Source organism: Dermacentor silvarum, chromosome 5, assembly GCF_013339745.2.
Source record: "Dermacentor silvarum isolate Dsil-2018 chromosome 5, BIME_Dsil_1.4, whole genome shotgun sequence".
NCBI lineage: Eukaryota > Metazoa > Arthropoda > Arachnida > Ixodida > Ixodidae > Dermacentor > Dermacentor silvarum.
The window spans coordinates 45,862,578-45,882,203 of record NC_051158.1 but is presented as its reverse complement, the minus strand read 5'-3'; the positions used below and the strand labels follow the sequence as shown (position 1 = coordinate 45,882,203).

Below are 19,626 nucleotides of genomic sequence, written 5' to 3'. Positions count from 1 at the left end.
AAATTCGTATCATCGAAACACAATTAAAACTAGCTAAATTAAAGAGTCAGAGGTGAACTCACTCAGACACACGCACGTAAAGAGCATTTACAGTATAGACCACTTATAATGTAACCGTTTATAGAGCAGAACTGGCTACAACGCGGCCTTTTCCGACTCCCGTTTACCCTCCAATAGAACTCCATGTATACGCATACCGCTTAGAGTGCAGCCGTGTGAGACGAAATACCGGTTATAAGCCGGCTTCCGCGGGAAAATCTTGCCGACAAGGGCGGTAGCGAGCACGCTTCTCAAGGAGGTGCACCCAACAATGGGAGAGGAGGTCAACGAAGGTGATGCGGAGACGTGGAGCATGAGTCCAAGCGTGATAAAATCGTCGCCGCGCGCCGTATGTTTGAGTGAAAGCGCGCAGGGGACGTGCGCCTTCACGGAGAGCGAACGCACAGCTGAGAGCAAACGCGACTTACGTCGCGCGAAAGGCCGTGGGGCTATGTAAAGGAAGATGGGGTGACACTGTGCGGTGGCACCAAATGTGTATCTTGCACGGTGTAAGTGGTACCTTGCAACCGGGTGCAAGGGTAACTGGCAACGCAATCTCCCACGCGAAAGGAGCAAAGCAGGAAGGCAGCGCGGGAGGGAGAGAGGGGGGGGCGGCAGCTTCTAATCTGCCAACAAATGCGTTCTTTACTTTGCGCCTGTGCCGGTTGTCGGTGTTATCACGCGCACCGTATCTTGAAAGCGATCTCCACACGGCTCTGACCTTTGTATGCGCTGTGCTTACGCCGCTCAGTTCCTTCACTGCGGCGGCCGCGCTTCCTCACGCCTGCGTGGGGAAAAGCACAAAAGGAAAAGCAACAAAAGCGTCACCGCTTCAAACTCGATCTTCGCACCAAGTCATGGGCTCCGCACTGTCCGGAGCCGCGTCTGTACCTCCGTACCAAAAGAGAAAGGGAGAAAGCGCGTGACTGCGTGCTGTTCTTTCGCGGCCGTCGGTGGGGCGGCGTTTATTTGTATCAACCGACACGGGTCGAAAATCGATTCGTAACAACCGTTCCCTAGCACGTTACAAAATAATGGGGCTCAGTCGGGACCACAGAAAAATTCGTATTATCCGGAAATTCGTATTAGCCGCGATTGTATCATTGAGATTCCACTGTATCTTGATTTCTATGTACCTATGTTACTGATTGGAGCTGGGCAGGCCATGTAATACGTAGGATGGATAACCGGTGGACCATTAGGGTTACAGAATGGATACCAAGAGAAGGGAAGCGCAGTCGAGGACGGCAGAAAGTCAGGTGGGATGATGAGGTTAGGAAATTCGCAGGCGCAAGTTGGAATACGCTAGCGCAAGACAGGGGTAATTGGAGATCGCAGGGAGAGGCCTTCGTCTTGCAGTGGACATAAATATAGGCTGATGATGATGATGATGATGATGTTACTGATAGCATGCTACATTCTTGTTATGCAAAGCTAGGAGACTCCTGAGAATGTTCAGCACCTCGTTTTCTTGCCAAAAATTTGTAAGCATTAAACATTGCAATATATTTTCTGATATTCAATTTGATATTAGGATTTTTTTTTTATTCGATTTCATGTTCGATTTGAAATCTACCATTTAGTATTCACACGCTCCTACCAAACACACACCTATTAAACATAGATTGCTAATCGTATTAACGTTGCCAATCATCTTCGAAGTATGAATGCGCCACCAATTTTTTTTGAGATACTGAGCACTGGCACATCATTGATTATTGCGCCTAGAGCCAATTAACTCTCCATGACGTGTGCAGCTGCAACTCAATGACACAAATGGGAAAGACGTTACCTTGTCAACAAGAGCTGCTCCTGGTCGTTCCAACAGCTTGAGAAGAATTGCAAACAGAGTTTCAAAGTGGGGGCTCTTTGGAATTGCGATCTGTTAGCAGAAAATGCAAAGAGAGAGAGAGAGGGCACATTCAGAACTAAAGCATGTTAGCAACAAGATGAGATGACCAGTAATGCTGCCTAATTTAACAGACTTAAACTATGGAACTCTTGACAGTTGAGATAGCAGACTTTCCAAGGAACTTTGTTAAGCCGAATCATTTGATAAGAGGAACATTCTGTGGATTCATCAATAATAGAAACAGTTGGGGAAGTTGGTATTCGTTCATTCTCGTAATGTCGGCTAGAAGGACAATGGACAAAAAGGAAGAATCCTTGTTTGATAGTTCACTGCTGACTTAGTACACTGCAGTTTAAGCTGAGCTTCTGATAAGGTGGAAAGATTTCCAGCCTCTTCAAGTTTGTCAAAGAGCATTGTGAATTGCCCATTCAACATGTGGCATGCTGATTTGAGGGACTGTTCAGAAGGAAAGTGGACAATTGTGTAAGTCAGGCATCCACTGCTTTCAGTGACAAAGACGAATGTCTAGCCAGCACAAGCAGGCTACCATGAGTCCAACCTTTTTTGTTGTGCAGTAGCGATTGTGATGCCTTCATACCTTTTACACACACCCGTATAATTTGTACATATGGTAGCATTTCTTTTTCAACAAATCTTTAGTTGAGAGTCATGTTTGTAGTACTTCCTTATGTCTTTGTCTCAGTAGCGCTGCCACCATACAATGAGAGACTTGGGTTTAGTGATACTGTAGCAACTACAAAGCTTACATGTGCGCTAAATAAACTAGTCATTTCTAGGCACCCTCACAAGTTACAATATGGTGCTTCACTGCCGAAAGAAGACAGGATACTGTAGAACAAACTTCTAGAAGATAAAGAGAATACATATTGCTGCACTACAAATGATCATGAAACTCTGGCAAAAGAGGTGCAAAGTAAAAAATAAAGAAAAGAATGCCAGCAGTATATTTCAGAGCAGTGAGAATTTTCACAGCGTAACGTGACATCCGCAATGTCATTTCCACCTACCTCAGGACTCACATGCACAAGCTTTTCTAAAACCAGGACTGCAGAGTTGACGGCCGTTTGAGGAGAGTCTTCCGTGAAGAAGCAAGCAAGCGAGGTCCAGTGTTTCATCACTTCGGAAGACAATGTCGAACCGTGCCTGCAATTAAAAATGACATGGGGGAAAGAACAAAGGCAACAATGTTGGCAGCTGCAGAATGGGAATAGTATCCTAAAGCCCAGACGGTGGTTGACTGGGAGTGTCCCATCCCAAAGCGATGCCTAGGATACAAAATCACTGTAGAGGAAGGCTCCAGATGAAAAATGAGGTTAAATATAGTTAATTAAATAACATTATGTAGTGATTAATTAATTACAACTGTAAAACTACACACAGACAACACAAATATACACTGTATTGTCGCGGTTTCAGACCAATATTGACTATCTGATGTTCTTTGGTGTGCAACCGAGGAGTGGCACACAAGCATTTTTACATACTGCACCCATCAGAATACAGCCACAACAGCCAGGAACTGAACTCATGATATCGTGCTGAGTAGCAGATTGCCACAGCCACTGAGCCTCTGCGATGAGTATCCATGCATATAACCTATGCACATAACTGTACATTGCTCAAATGTATATAGCAGCAACCGGACACAATCATTTGGCCGAATGCAAAGTTCAGGAAATACAGTTAAACCTCGACATAATGACATCAGTAAAAGTGGTAATTTACTTTGTTATATCGAAATGCCGTTATATTAATGCAATAATAAGTACAGTCGCCGATAGATTTTCTTGCACGGAAGGGGCTGCAAAATTTTCCAAATTATAGGCCAAACGGAAAAAATTTATTTCAATGAGAAAAAGAATTCAGTTTGTTGAATTTGAGAGTCGGTGACGAAATATACGGTTTCATGCCAAATCGGCGATATCTTCACACTGGCCTATGCAGCGAAGCCAGCCATGCTTTCGAGTCCACTCTGCCCACACAGCTGATAGTGTCGCCCAGAGTGGGACGACGCTATCATGAAAAGCAGCGGCAGCGGGTAGCGAATGCTTCGTCTCTTTCTCTTATTTCACCGTGTCTCCTAAACTTGAGATTACGCAATCTTCAGTACTAAATGTATGGAAAGACAGTGCACATGATGCCACAAAACTTGGCCCACTTGCTCTTTGCACACGTGGCAGATTACATCTAAAGCAGGGCGCGTAGGCTGTGTATGCACACAGCCGCGCTGACAGCCTTGTACAGCCATGGCCGCCCTAGAAAAAAAGGCGCATGCCAACCTGCTGCCCCCCCCTCTCGCACGCTCGATTAAAAAAAAAAATTTCATTCTGGCATTTTACGTGCCAAAACCACAATCTGATTATGAGGCACATTGTCATGGGGCGACTCCGGGTTAATTTTGACCATCTGGGTTTCTTTATTGTGCACCCAATGCATGGTACCCATGCATTCTTGCCTTTCGCCCCCATTGAAATGCAGCTGCTGTGGCCGGAATTTGATCCCGTGATCTTGTACTTAGGAGCACAATGCCACAGCCGCTAAGCCACCACGTGGGTTCTCGCACCTTGGTCACGTTACGCCCCCTTCCCCTTGTTTGCACGGGAAGATGATGCCCATCAAACCACCATCCTTCCTCGCTCACCCTCGCACGCTTTCACTCGCACCCAAAGCATACAGCACGTGGGATGCGGTAGGATCTTATTGCACTTGGAATTTATATGGAAGATGCTGCTGCTCCGCTTTGGCACTTTGTTCAGTGAGTTCGCAAGCAGCTGTTCATAATTCAGCCATTTGACCATCTGCATCCGCGGAAGTTTCCATTTTATTGTCTCGGTATTCCTTTGCAGTGGCAGCAAAATTTTGTTATACTGAAATCGTGTATAAATAAACTTCATTATACTGAGGTTCAAAAAACATGTTCTATCAATAAGAAGTTATAAAAAGTTAAACACTTTGTTATAGCGAGAATTTCATTATACCGAAGTTCATCATATCGAGATTTAACTGTACTGTTGTTTCGTACCTTCAACTTACCTTAATTGCCACCACTTTCAATTGGTAATTGTGGCTGGTGAATTGAATGCAGATTTTGCTGTGTGGGAATCTTGCCGTCAGGTGAAGGTTTATGGCAAGGTGCATTTCACTGCCGTGAAGCCACAGCTGAGGGCAAAAATTCGCGTATGGCCAGCACCCTCAACCCTGTACTTAAATTTAGGGATTTTCTGGCATGGTATATAAGCAAGAAGCTAAAATCAATGCAAAAAAGAAAGGAGAAAAGAAATGAAACATAATACTCCAAAGCTGCAGTTTAACAAGAGTGAAGCTTGCAGTGCAGCATGCTTACAGTGAAACCAGCTGCTTGTCTTGGAGAACGTGGCTGAGAACTTGAGTCAGGAGAGCAGTGTTGTTACTGGTGAACTTGAGAGCTGCTGGCACAAATGTTCCTGCGTTCTCAACAAAGTGCCGACACAACTGGTCACCCATGACATTCCAAGCCCTCGTGGGTTCCAAGCTTTGAAGCATGCTGCTTGCCTGCACCAAAGAAAAAGGAATTTCAAATATTTTTTTTTCCGAATACTGCAGGCCCTACTCAGGCCCTTGCTGGAGTGGATATAAGCAAAATGGTACAGAAAATAATACACAATGGTTTGGGAACACTTTTAGGCACTTGAAAAATGTGTCCTAGTAAAGTAGTCACGAAAAAAGGACAAAAATGTTACCTTGAGAAAATCTCCAAATTACTTGGCCAAAAAACACATTGACAGGCTAGTTGGTTAAGATTCATAACACAATGTGCACTGCGACTGGACGAGGGCAGAGAAAGAAAACAACACACACACAGCAGCGAGTTCCGAATGCAATGACAATGCAGATCGCTCGAATAATAGATTACGCAGAATACTCAAAATGCAATGATTCCACAACACAGTTTAGTTCAATGACATAACACAATTACATAACACATGGCGAAATTTACTGGAAAAGACAGAAAAATTGCAAAGAGAAATTTAATACCATGTAGAATTAGTATAATGTGAATTACAAATTGGTAATGCCATTGATGAACGCATCACGACAGTCACATTTGACTGCCTCAGCAGGCCGTTTGTTCCAATGAGAAATGGAAGAAACTCCCATCAACAAACTACTGTAGAACACCACCTTGACTATCCCTTTTTTTAAAGCCTTGTTTGGAAAGCACACTGGCCATTCAGAACTGGCTGCACAGTTCTACGTGACTTTGTATGCATACATCTCTTGCATTTTACACTATGAAGCTTGCAGGGACATTATATACAAACATTAAACTTCACTTAAATAATAAATTACAGCTATTACAGAAAGCATCGAGTGACAGATTAGAGATTAGTGCTACTAAATGTGCCCGGTAGCCTATATTGTTGGCCTTTGATAACCCATAACAGAAATCACAAGCAGGAGTGTGCTGAACTGAGAGATGTCTGCCGCACTCACACTGGCTCCTAGGGCAGTGGCCAGCTCCAGGAGATGCAGGCAAAGGTCCTTGAAGAGGGGAGTTGGCGACACTGCCCGTTCCCCAAAAAACTCTGCCACCGCGCGGACAGGGGCCATCGCCTTTTCCGGTCCCGCCTTTACAATCTTCAGCTCGGCCAACAGCCGGTACCCGGAGACGAGTCCCATGAGCCTCAACAAGTCATTCTGCCACGGCTCCGTGTCTTCGTCCATGGGCTCCAGGTCAACTTGCGAGAGATCCAGGGTCTCGGAGGGATGGCTGAGCTCCCTCAGCTTCAGCTCCAGGACTTTCTCAATCGTGCACTCGGGATGCTTTGCCAGAAAGTCGTCAAGCGCTGAGGAGAAACTGGATAACAGGAGGTCTGGAAAGGCGGTCGCTGCTTGCTTCAAGAATCCCAGCATCTGTTGCGCAGAATGACAAAGCACGCAGAAAGACTTAGCAGCCTATTAATGACTATTACTGTCAAATCAAGTCTGAATCTGCACTCTGAGAGGATCAACTCTGTTCGAGCGTTATAGCTCTGTAAATGTAAAGCAGCGAAACATATAATACAGCCTCCTGCATTTGACACATACCATCCTTTAGCCTTGTTGAGAACTGGACCCGATTCCACAGCATTAGACAACTGCAATACTTATTGCAGTCATCAGCACAGTTAATTTTTCAGTATCCCACATTGGTGATTCTCAGGTAAAATTTATAACTGACTGCATCGGCATACCTGCCAACTCTCCCAATTTGTCCGGGAGATTCCCAAAGTCTGACCAATTCTCCAAATTGTACAAGTATAGTGAGACAAAAGAAAAAGAAAAACCAAGCCCACCGTAAGAACGAAAAAGAAGGGAAACTGCATCATGCAGCACAGCCACATCGTAATTGCCATTCTGCACTAGGTAGCTAGCCCAAGTAAATCCAAATCCAAGATGTCTGTTTGTTGGAATAGCAGGTCTAACTCAGTTTGCTTAAGATCAAGACCTGCGTTGAAAGCACATGTGAGGAAAGGGTCTAATGTCTGTTGCATAATGACCAGTTCTCTTAAATTATCTTCACTGCTATGCAGTCATGTGAAGTGGTGAAGCATAAACAAAATATTGTGGTGAAGCATATTGAGAGCGGGAAGGGGTACTTGGGAAAGGGCCACTCCCACGGGACCAGGATGTAAGTGCACGGGGCATAGCATGTGTTCCTTAATTATGCACGTACACTGCCTCCAGTCACAGTATGAGTACTGAGATGTCTAGTAAATGTAATGGCAGCCATTACGAGCTGTTTCTGAAGTTGTTGTGACGATTTGAGTCCTCGTTTTTGCCCATCTTGCGCACCCCCTATATATAAGACACATGTGGGCATGTGCTGTCTCCAGTCACAGCACGATCACCGAAATGTCTAGCAACCGTACTGGCATCCATTCAGACGTTACCGTGGCCCCTTCCAAAAAAGAGCGAATTCTTTTTTTACATCCCCCCCCCCCCCCCAAATTCCCTGAATTTCAAGGTCGCCAGATATGCACCGGGAACCAAAAAGGCTGTCAAACCTTTGAAAGACTTAAATCCGTTTCGCATTCAAGTTTTCTCAGGTGTTAGTGCCTTCACATACGTGGTGAGCATTTAACTTTTCTCTAGTATAACTTCAACATAGAACACAGTCTTATTGAGGTACTACTTCAACAGAGTGCTAATTCGGGCCAGTCAGATCATAATTAGTCAATGGAATAAAACAGTGCCTCCCGATGGGACAAAAAACAGATGACACACATGGGCAACACACGCAGTATTCGTGCATATTTGTTTTTGTCTTTTTGTCTCATTGAAAAGCACTGTTTGTTCATTACTTTGTTTCTGTTCATTACTTATCCTGACCAAGAAAATTTTAAAAAAATACGCCGCCGTCGACAACAGTTGTGCGCGTTGTTTGTGTGACCGCACACAACCACTGTCAAAATGCTGGTTACGTGAAGGAACAGCTAAACGCCGTTGTCGAAACTGTTGGGGGAGAGGCGGGCGAGAGCCTAGAGAGAGTCGGTGGCACTAGGGTGCCTCGATGCCCTCCTCGCCCACCGCTCCCCTTCCACTGGGAAGTCACATTTGCTCTCCGCCGTGCGTTCACTTCCAGTGAAAACGCGCGTCCCTCGCCCTCGCGCGCTCGCACGTAAGTCGCGTTTGCTCCCCGTGAAAGCGCACATCCCTCGCCCTCGTTCCCTTTCACTCGCACATACAGCATACAGCCAATGAGAGTTTTTTTTTCTATTGCCGGACGCGACCATCGAAGAGTGAGCCCTGTAACAGCCTCGCTGCAAAAATGTCCTGTTTAAAATTGAAGACAAATGTGTCGTAGCAGCACCTCGTGTGGAAGCTGGTTTGCGACTTCAAGGTCGGCAAGGTCAAAGCCAGCCTCTGATGGCAGCAGAACGCAGACAACACAGCACTTCCAGAAGGCTTCGGTTTTCCAGAATGCATCAGGCACAGAAGACATGGAAGATGGGGCGGTCTTCATCCAGACAGTCATGAAGTTGAAGAGCCGCACGGTCAGGGAACATTTTGCCCTGAAAGTAAATGTGTTCCACTTGAGGACATTCTTACACTTTTACTGGTACAGCAGGTATGAATGAAGTTTCTAGACACAATCAGCCACAAACACACAAACGTTGAACTACATTCGACCGCCTTTACAATGAAGCGACTGGGACCCAGAATATCCTCTGTTATACAGGTCACTTCGTTATATAGGTCACATTCTTTAGAGCACCAAATAAGGCGAAAAAAGTGTGCTGAAACAAATCAAACTCCATTCTGACTATTCTGAGATGCTTACTGCCTGTTGAGTCTTAGAAAAAAAAAAACAAAAAAATCTTCATTCTTCGAGTTATGGAGCTTAAAACTTGTAGATACATACACTTTTTTAGGCTTATTTCAATTATAAGGTTCCTTTTTGTTAATCTAACTTGGTTCTAACTTCATGGAAGTTTCCTTTACTTAGTTTCTAGAAAAAAAATTGTGAGAAATCAGTTCCCCAGATTTCACTAACAGGATATCAATGACTTCTGCATTGATACTTTGTTAAGTGAAACCTGAAATAGCTTTTCACAAAGTGTTCTGGAAAATTAAGTAAAGAAAACTCATATACAATTGGAACCAGGTGAGATGACCAAAAACGAACCCTACATTCGAAATAAGCACATGAAGTTACATATATCTAAAAATTATCTCTATAACTAGAAGATCATGATATTTTAAATCTTCTGGCTTAAGACCCAACTCTTTTCCCCCCTTGAAAAATATCAGTCATTTTTCAGCATGCACTGCTTCACAGAGTAATTGACTGCCACTGATCTGATATTGCCGAGGGCTACAGTGTGCTCAGTTAAAGGCAGTGACACGAAGAACAGATGCAGGCCATCGAATGCCGCTAAACATGTGGAGACATAATTCGCCTAGCTCTGTTGTTTAGGCACAAACTGGACTTGTATGATGCCATTATAACGTTACAAGAAAGCATCCATGACGCTTGAGCATAACCAAGAGCACCTGGGGTAGAGCATTGGGTTTTTGCACTGAGAAACCTGGGTTAAATCCCGCCATCGGATCCATAATTTTTAGTTTTTAACAGCAGCTTGTGATGAGCAACCAAGATAAAAAAAAAAAAAAAAAACAACTGCACCAACCATGCCAGACCTCAGAAAGGTCGGTAAAGGAAGATTTAAAACACCTACACATTAAGTGCAGACGTTCCTGTTGGCATGCACAGCAGGGAAGCAGCCTCTTCACTGCTGAGAGCCTCATGCAAGTTTTCACACAAGGCCAGCTGCTCCAGGAACTTGGTGACCAAAGGAAAGATGGAGCTGGGCTTGCCAGAAACTGAGAATAAATGTGTCAACACACAATCATCATTATCATCACCACAACATCACCAAACACGATTATCATCACCACAAGATTAAATATAACAAAAGAAACAGAGCTGCTCTTCACTTAGGCTTGCAACATTGGCTGCCCTGAACTGAAGCCCTCGTTTCCAGCACACAACATCCTCATCGTCCTTGGGCTGTGAGCTGCACACAATATATGAAGCACTGCGAATACAAATTTGGCGGCCCCATTGGGAACATGGGCAAAATGTTCACAGCCGGAGAAACTTGCCACATGGGGTTTCTATCGCTGTAATGTAAGAATCTTCAGCACTGTGATCACAAAGGTCGGCTAACTGCTTTGAATTTCAGCAACGCTACCTCCAAACAACAGCCTGGGTTCCAGCAGCCGCTGCTCCAAGATCCAAGTGTAGCATTCGAGCAGGCCAAGTAAGTGGTCACAGAACTTGCGGATGCCTGTCAAATTGGTCCAAGTGCCGCTCATTGCAGATAGACCCGCCTCAAATCTGTAATCAAATGACAGATAAAGAAAGGTTGAAGAAAAACGCACTTTACATAGCCTGCACAAGATTTTGAAACATTCTCATGAAGAACAAGGCATTTTGCAATGTGTAATATGAGAAGCTACTCTTGCGATATAGTAAAAAATCACAATAAGAGACTCGAGCACACCTGTTAGTTTGTCAACACTAGAATTCGTTAAAATCCTACAGGCACAACAAAGGTACGGGACATCCACAATAAAGTTTGCTCTCAGCACATAGCTTTTGTGGTACAGTCAAACCTCGATATAACGAAGTTGTACTTGCAGCGAAAAACTTCGTTATATCGAAGTTTCGTTAATTCAATAGAACTAAGATGGGGAAATAAAAATAGTTCGTTACATTGCGAAATTCGTTAAATCGAGGTTCGCTATATTGAGGTTTGACTGTATATACACACACACACACACTTTATTAACAATGATTTACCTTTAGACGCGGCTCAAAGCGGCAGCAAACTTGGAACAACAGAGACTGACAGCATTGTTTCCGGATCAGTGACATTATCAGCAATTTGTGGTTGTTGATTTTGTCTGCTTCAGGAATTTGTATAAACTCGCTCGAAACAAGTACCCCTCTGGCATATGGCGTCTTGCATTGCTACAAGATGGTGACGTAGATACCCCCGCTTCTTTTTTTGCATGCATTCTTTCCAATCTTACGCTGATCCATCTTTTACATGCTTCAAAACATTTTTGCGAACAGAATTTATTTTTTGAAAGACTTGATGCAATATTCGTAGAATTGTCGAAGAGCCCAATTCTTGAATGTTAAAAAAAATTGGGAGAGTTGATAGGCATACTCAAGGCAACACCGATAAGTCGTATGACAGTAAACACTCCGTACAACTGTGTACACAAGAACAGGTATTAGAATAACTCAATGCAACTAGTATTCAAGTGAGGGCCCAGAACTGTTGAAGGACTGCAGTAATTCGTGGAAAACAGCGCAAGAATAGAAGTTTGTATTTTTAGTTTGCACATTATTCGTACCAGCAGAACAGGAAATTGTGTGGTAATCACTGATTAACTATATGAACTATACTTCATTGAAATTTGCTGATTGCCATTTTTATTGCATTGCACTAGCATGCTTGCTGCCATAATGGATGTGAGGCTGGTCACTGCTGAAGGGGTGTGCACTTTATTAGAAGCTCCAAGTGACGATGACATTCACAGTACTCTGATGTCTTGCTTTATGAACACTCCATTTCAGTTGCAAATGTTAGTTTATTGATTTCCTGGCTTCTCTGTAACCTCTGTAAACTTGTGTCATCCAACTGTACTGTTATTCCCCCTATGTAGTGACATCTGGGCTTGGTATTGAAATAAATAAATAAATTAGCTCCCAAAAATCTGTCGCTATGTTTGCTGAAGCAACACATTGTTTTGTCCTACATTTAGTGAAGGCTTTCTAGAAAAATAATTAGCAGAATGTGAATGATAGACAGATACAGTCGACTTCCATTAATTCGATCCTGATGGGACTGATGAAATTGATCATATTTTCTGGCGGGTCGAATTAAACAAGATGCATAGAAAATGCTGAAACACGCCTCTGATTCATTTGGCCGTATTTGTCCGATCCTAACACGCTTCCAAAGCAAACGTGCACTGACTTTCTATGTGTCCAAAGTAGAAAACTAATGTAGAAATGACATTGAAGCTTGTAAACTAAGTAGAACTCTAATGTGCACCCAATTTTTTAATGTAGGTGGCCGGTTTCCTAAAGTCAGCTTCGCCACACAGCTTTTTTTAAAAGTCACTTTCGCTGCAATACATTCCTGTGATCCGGTAAAGCTTACGAATGTTGTAAAGGCAGTTTTGGTTTCATGTCAGATTGCACCACACGGTATATTTTCAGCCCAATTTTCTTCAGAAAGAAAAGAAAATGGCGTGCGCTAGGATCAGATAAATACCATAATCAAACATTGGAAGCTATGATTATTGCTTGAAAATCTTAGGGTGGGTCGAAAATAGGTGTTATCGGTGAGAGATGACGTGTGTTCAATGCATTCACTGTCCCCAAAGCTCTGCCGAGACAGACACTGCCATTAAAGGGGTCACTATTGCAGTCACCATAAGGGTCAGGCATGTGTGTGCTGACTGATCAAGTTCTAATTAATTGCCGAAGGCAAATTTTAGGAGCAAAGTAACGAAAGTTTGGGCCCACAAAATACACGGGTGCTGGCCAGGACCTTTGGCTGGGATCGAATTGACCAAAGAAATCGAATAAAACAGAGTTGAATTAACAGAAGTACTTTGAAACAGTCTTGAAACAAATTACAGTGGAATCTCGATGATACGATCATGGCTAATACGAATTTCCCGATGATACGAATTTTTCTGAGGTCCCAGCCGGGCCCCATTACTTTGCAACGTGCTCCAGAACGGTTGTTACGAATAGATTTTCGATCCGCGTCGGTTGATACGACTAAATGCCGCCCCCCCCCCCCGACGGCCGCGAAAGAGAACAGCGCGCAGTCACGTGCGTTTTCCCTTTCTCTTTTGGTGCGGAGGCGCGGACGCGGCGCTGGACAGCGCGGAAGCCGCGACTGGGCGTGAGGAGTTTGAAGCGGTGGTGCTTTTGTTGCTTTTGTGCTTTTCTTTTTGTTACGTCGCTCGCTGCGGCGGCCGCACATGTGGAAGCGCGGCCGCCGCAGCGAGCGAAGGTTCGTGCGGTCTATCGCTTCAACGGAAACTGAGCGGCGTAAGCACAGCGCATACAAAGGTCAGAGCCGTGTGGAGATCGCTTTCAAGATACGGTGCGCGCGACAACACCAACAGCCGGCACAGGCGCAAAGTACAAGAACGCATTTGTTAGCAGAGTAGGAGCCGCCCCCCCCCCCCCACTCCCTCCCTCCTGTGCTACCTTCCCGCTTTGCTCCTTTCGCGTGGGGAGATTGCGCCGACAGTTACCCTTGTGCTCGGTTGCAAGCATTTGGTGCCGCAGCACAGCGTCGCCCCCCCCCTCCCTCCCTCCCTTCCATACCCCCACGGCCTTTCGTGCAACGGAAGTCGCGTTTGCTCTCCGCTGTGCGTTCGCTGTCCGTGAAGGCGCGCGTCTCCCGCGCGCTTTCACTCGCACATACAGCGCTGCGGTGACGACTTTATCGCCCTTGGACTCGTGCTCACGCTCCTCCTCCGCATTGCCCTCGTTGATCTCCTCTCCCATTGGTGGGCGCACTTAGTGCTCGCTACCGCCCTTGTCGGCGAGATTTTCCTGCGGCTGCACTGTAAGCGGTATGCGTATACATGGAGTTCTATGGGAGGGTAAACGGGAGTCGTAAAAGGCCGCGTTGTAGCCAGTTCTGCACTATAAACGGTTACGTTATGGGTGGTCTATACTGTAAATGCTTTTTACTGTACGTGTGCCTGAGTGAGTTCACCTCTGGACTCTTTAATTTAGCTAGTTTTAATTCTGTTTCGATGATACGAATTTCGGCTAATACGATTTTTTTCGTGACCCCGTGAGATTCGTATCATCGAGATTCCACTGTATTAGCATCTTAAAGCTGCCCAGAGGGCTACGAGGAAAATCGTAGAGGGAACGGGGAGTGGGGTGGGCCCCAGATAAAGTTTAAGCACTTTGGCTTCTTAAATGTGCACCTAAAGCACGATACACGAGCAAAAAAAAATTAAATTATGGGGTTTTACGTGCCAAAACCAGTTCTGATTATGAGGCACGCCGTAGTGGGGGACTCCGGAAATTTTGACCACCTGGGGTTCTTTAACGTGCACCTAAATCTAAGTACACGGGTGTTTTCGCATTTCGCCCCCATCGAAATGCGGCCGCCGTGGCCGGGATTCGATCCCGCGACCTCGTGCTCAGCAGCCCAACACGATACACGAGCATGTTTGCATTCCTTTCCCATTGAAATTGGTTCGCTGAGGCCAAGAATTGAACCCGCAATCTCATATTCAGCAGCAGCAAAATGCCATGGCCACTGAACCACCATAGCAAGTGTAATTTGATTTACACCATACAGAGAGAAAAAAAAAATTAGGCAATCAAAATGATCAGAAGAAATAAAGGCCAAAGGTGGGATACCTTTCGAGAAAAAATGAGTCCCCATTGGCCTTGAGCAGTTGTGCCACATAGCTGCTGAGGGTTGGAGCTCCTGCGCATTGGTAATCAGAGATAACAAACTGCACTTATCATTAAAAGGGTTCAGGCTTAAGTACCGGGCTTTCGTGATACGGCCAGTCTCAATGTTACAGACTGAGTGCGTCTGCCTCACCACTTCCGTGTGGCGCAGCTTAAGGTTATAAGGGATCGTGTCAACCTATCAGATGCAAGATCCAGCTGTGCGTTCCGAAGGGCGCAGGAGAGCGGAAACGGGTTCGTCCATTGTGTGCTACTAATCCTCGAGTGAAACTTACAATCAATTGGCATTGCGTGGACAACAATCAGAGGAAGATATAGGAGGAGCCTTTCATGTGGTTCTTTTTTTTTTGGTTGGCTGACTCGACCCTGTCAGGATCGAGGTTCCTTCCCACGCCTCACATCTCCAAGCTCGCATGCGCTGACAGCCATTTGCCAAGCTTCATCTTTGGGAACCACTGCTCAAGTGGCAACATGGCAGATGTGGCTAGCGCACTGGAGCTACATGCAAAATGTGCTTCTCCCTGTTCAAATGTGCGAGCACATGTCACCGTGACGTGCTCTGATTAGCCTTTCCCAGATCGCCCTCTGGTTCCCTTTTCCCCAAGCTCTGGGGGAGAAGGCGCCAGTGACCGTGGGACCTTTGCTATTGCGACTTATGCTTGGTAGACCACTACCCGGTTAGCCTAGCACAGCAGCCACACATACTCGATCGCTCTTGCGATGAGCCTGGCCTGCAAACAGTGAACGTTGCTCTGCGGTGTATCCTGGGTAAATAAACTCGCGCTTGCTGACGATCTGACTCTGGAGCCTTCTCTGTGCCATATTGGGCGAGTTGACGAATCCTGCGGTAGCATCTTTTGTGCCCTATAGAGTGGAGGAGTGTCCCGCCCTTTCCTAAACATCGCCCCTTGTTGTAGGGCAAGCCTTGCACAAACCAATCTTTGCATCCCATAGCTCTCACTGCACTATTTGAAGTTGATGAGCTGAAGTATAGGCTTAACTAGCTGTAAAATGGCTTTGACTACTCTCACAATCATCATATTTTAAAAACATAGACATGGCATGTGTGATGAGGCTGAATTGTAAATACAGTTGTAAACTACACATGGAAGGTGCCAGAGGGAAGGGAAAAAGAAACTTTCACATTATAGCCAAAAACTAAGTTCCAAGACTTCTCGGAAAGTACAATACATTAGAGCTTTGCCAGACTTGCCAGACATGCATTTGATCAAAAACTAAAGACATGTGCCTAATGTAAATGGCACATCAAACAGACAAGGACACAAGAGGTGGACAACGTGTACACAAGAGGTGTGCAAGATGTGGCTTACGCAGTGGAAAGTACATGAATCAGTCAAGCCCACTTACAACAGACACTCAGTGTGAACAGAAACAGCCAGAGCACCACAACTCAGCATGCAGTCATGAGCACTGTGTCTTTGATTATAATCTATTGCATTCCTAAGTGCATGCTCCGTGGTACCTGTGCCTTTTCTTGTCCGTCATCTTTCCCGTATTCATTCTGAGACACGCCTTAGTTTTTTGGACTACTAAAGTTTGCCTTATAAGCGTGCTCAGCTGTACAGATGGACCTTACATCCAACGTGGTCTTATGAACTGAATATCTCACCTGGAAGCCTTGGAATGAGAGCCCAGACTAACTCCATGCACTTGTGGCGGCAGTCGGACTGTGGGCAGCTCGTCTGAAAGAGCAGCCACTCCACGGCCAAGGACAGCGTGACTGGCTTTCTTTCGAGATCGCTGCAATGTGGAGCACGCAAAGAGATACTTGCACAGCCAGGACACGTCCAAAGCCAACAAGCAGGAAGCAACAAAAGGTTGGCAAGCCTATGAAGTAAATAAAGGCAACACACTTCTGAAGATAGGGTGTAAACTCACAACGGCCACCGTCGTTTGCTCTTTGCACTGCTGAGCAGGCTGCTTTTGGCACTGACAATTCGCAGAATCTTGTCCAGCGCTCGGCAACAAAGGTCTCTTGTGCCTGCCAAAGATCAAAGGAATCAGTCAGCTTAAGTACACTGACTTTCTGTCCCTAATCTAATGATACATGATGCAGTGATATAGGTGCACATTGGGACATTCGAATGAGTTGTGTTTCGTGAGGTTCCCCTGACAGTTTCTTAACTTTCATCCCCTGAATGTAATCATCTCATATTGCCTCTGTGATGTACAGTGCTTAAAAAAGAAAATTTGAACAGAAGCAAATGCCTGTCACGCGTAATTACACGAAAGTGCAATGAATAATCACTCTGTAGCCAGTTTCTAAGAATGGAACAGTCCCAAATGTACTATTTAGGGTTTCAATTAGGCTGCTGTTACAAATGCAGGTGAACCTGTAAATTAGAGAACGCATTGGAGTACTTTAAAAATTATTTGCGTTTCAATTTTTTAGCACTGTACACTAGAGCACTGCACGGGCCCGGGCCGGTCCGAAAGCCCGGGCCCGGCCCGGCCCGCGGGCCGGGCCGGGCCGTCCGAATCGTTTTGTCGGCGGGCTCGGGCCGGGCCCGGGCTTATAGCCGCGGGCCCGGGCCGGGCTCGGGCTTGAGGCCACGGGCCCGGGCCGGGCTCGGGCTTGAAGCCACGGGCCCGGGCCAGACTCGGGCCCGCTCATTGAAGGGCCTAAGTAGGCCTTTGAGCACACGCGACCGTTTCGCATTGCATGGTTCAATGCATTCTGTGCCAAGCTGAAGTGACACGTGCAAAATGACTGTCATCATCATCATCGTCATCCTATATTTATGTCCACTGCAGGACGAAGGCCTCTCCCTGCGATCTCCAATTAACCCTGTCTTGCGCTAGCTGATTCCAATTTGCGCCTGCGAATTTCCTAACTTCATCACCCCACCTAGTTTTCTGTCGTCCTGGACTGCGCTTCCCTTCTCTTGGTATCCATTCTGTAGCTCTAATGGTCCATCGGTTATCCATCCTACGCATTACATGGCCTGCCCAGCTCCATTTTTTCCGCTCAATGTCAATTAGAATATCGGTTATACCCATTTGGTGTCAGATCCACACCGCTCTCTTGACTGTATATCTTATCAGATGACTATATCTTATCCAAGAAAATAGTAAAACAGATGAAGTTCTCATTTTTAATAGCGGAGCTGTTTCAGCCGGGCCTAATGTGTCCGCTGAATCCAAAAATGTGGGCCGATCCTGGCAGCAGTGCAGAAAGGGTCCAAGCGCAATGGCACATACACCTGTGAACTAGCGAAGCTGAGCCTGGATAAGTCTAGCTAAGAATAGTGGGGTCTAATTGCCTATCGATAGGCAATTGATAGCCAATCAATAGCTAGTCGATAATCGATCAATAATCAATAAATTCCCGAAAATGCTGGGGATGACTTGGTAGGGCTCAGCCTAGCCCAAATACGTGGCCAATACCTTACGATAGCCAATCGGCAGCCAATCAATAGCTAATCGATAATAGATAAATAATAAATAAATTCCGATAACTTGGTAGTGCTTAGCCTATCCCAAATACGTGGCCAATATATTGCAATAGACAATCAATAGCCAATCAATAGCTAATCGATAATCAATCAATAATAAATAAATTCCGGGAAATGCTGGGGATGACTTGGTAGTGCTTAGTCTAGTCCAGAAGCCAGGACTAGCTAGGTGCCCATCATCTCCGCTGTCTCTTTAGCATTGCGCAGCCAGTGCAAGCTACGCTAATTTGTTTTTGGGGCGAAGCTCCTTATAGCGGCACCCGTTCGTCCCCGTCGTAGTAGGTAGCCACGTCTAGTTTTATGAATTGCTCAATAGATGGCGTTGTGTGTCCGTATATGTATGTACACCCATATATACATATATATGTATACGTATAGTATAACCGGAAGCCGACTTCCGCTTCCGGTTCCGCTTCCGTTTCCACTTCCGGTTCCGGTTCGGGTTCCGGAAGCCAGCTTCCGGATTCCGGAGAACGCTTCCGGCGTTTTATAAAAAAAAATTTGCCGCGTATCTGCGTGCTTCGCTGCAAATGTCGTCGAAAGACGATAGTCTTCTGCCGGCCGTACTACATGAGTGCTGGTCTGATCCGCGGCCACCCGTGATGCTGTTCTCGTACCATTTCCGTCCTGGCATGAAGGTTTGTTTGAACAGATTTCATTTTACCGCATTATTTCATCAAGCGGCCATTTATGTTTTGCCCTGCCTCAGACAGCGCTTCCTTTATGTTGAATCGGCCGCATCTGGCTGGCATTGATAAAATTGAGGAGGCGCTGCGTCAGACATGGACGCCATCTGGCAATACATCGGGAAACATGAGCTTGTGCAGAGGGTTTCCTTCCTTCATGGCAGAGGGCGCTCGTCGGCGCGCAGTCGGAGAACGTCGTTCGTTGGCGCGCATAGCATGGTATTTTCAGCGCAGCTTAAGAAACTAGGGTCTTTAGAGTTACGTATCTATGTATTTTTATTAAAGGAACACACCTCCTAATACTTACCTAGTGATGTTGCGCCTCAGATATGCGTAATATTTAATTTGTGATCGATAACGTTCACAAGTATGAACAGCCATACCAGTTTAAGTAGTGTGGGCGGTAAGCAAGTGGTCCAACTTTCGCCGGGTGGCTGAATCGGGTGACAGACAGACAAACAGACAGACAGACAGACAGACAGACACACAGACCAAATTTTCAGCGTTTAAGTTCCCCAACAAAGACTGTCGTCTTTAAAATTCCGA

At 45.6% G+C, this 19,626-nt stretch overlaps 1 protein-coding gene across 1 annotated transcript in view; it reads right to left on the bottom strand.

Moving 5' to 3' along the window:
* The window catches only part of LOC119453341 (DNA-dependent protein kinase catalytic subunit), a 130,327-nt gene that overhangs the window by 44,446 nt on the left and 66,255 nt on the right, over positions 1–19,626 (bottom strand). The window contains 10 exon segments of the mRNA XM_049667918.1: positions 1,832–1,921; positions 2,920–3,055; positions 5,256–5,443; positions 6,386–6,805; positions 8,745–8,946; positions 10,114–10,258; positions 10,630–10,775; positions 14,862–14,931; positions 16,549–16,679; positions 16,818–16,920. Of these exon segments, the coding sequence (XP_049523875.1) occupies positions 1,832–1,921; positions 2,920–3,055; positions 5,256–5,443; positions 6,386–6,805; positions 8,745–8,946; positions 10,114–10,258; positions 10,630–10,775; positions 14,862–14,931; positions 16,549–16,679; positions 16,818–16,920 (1,631 nt within the window).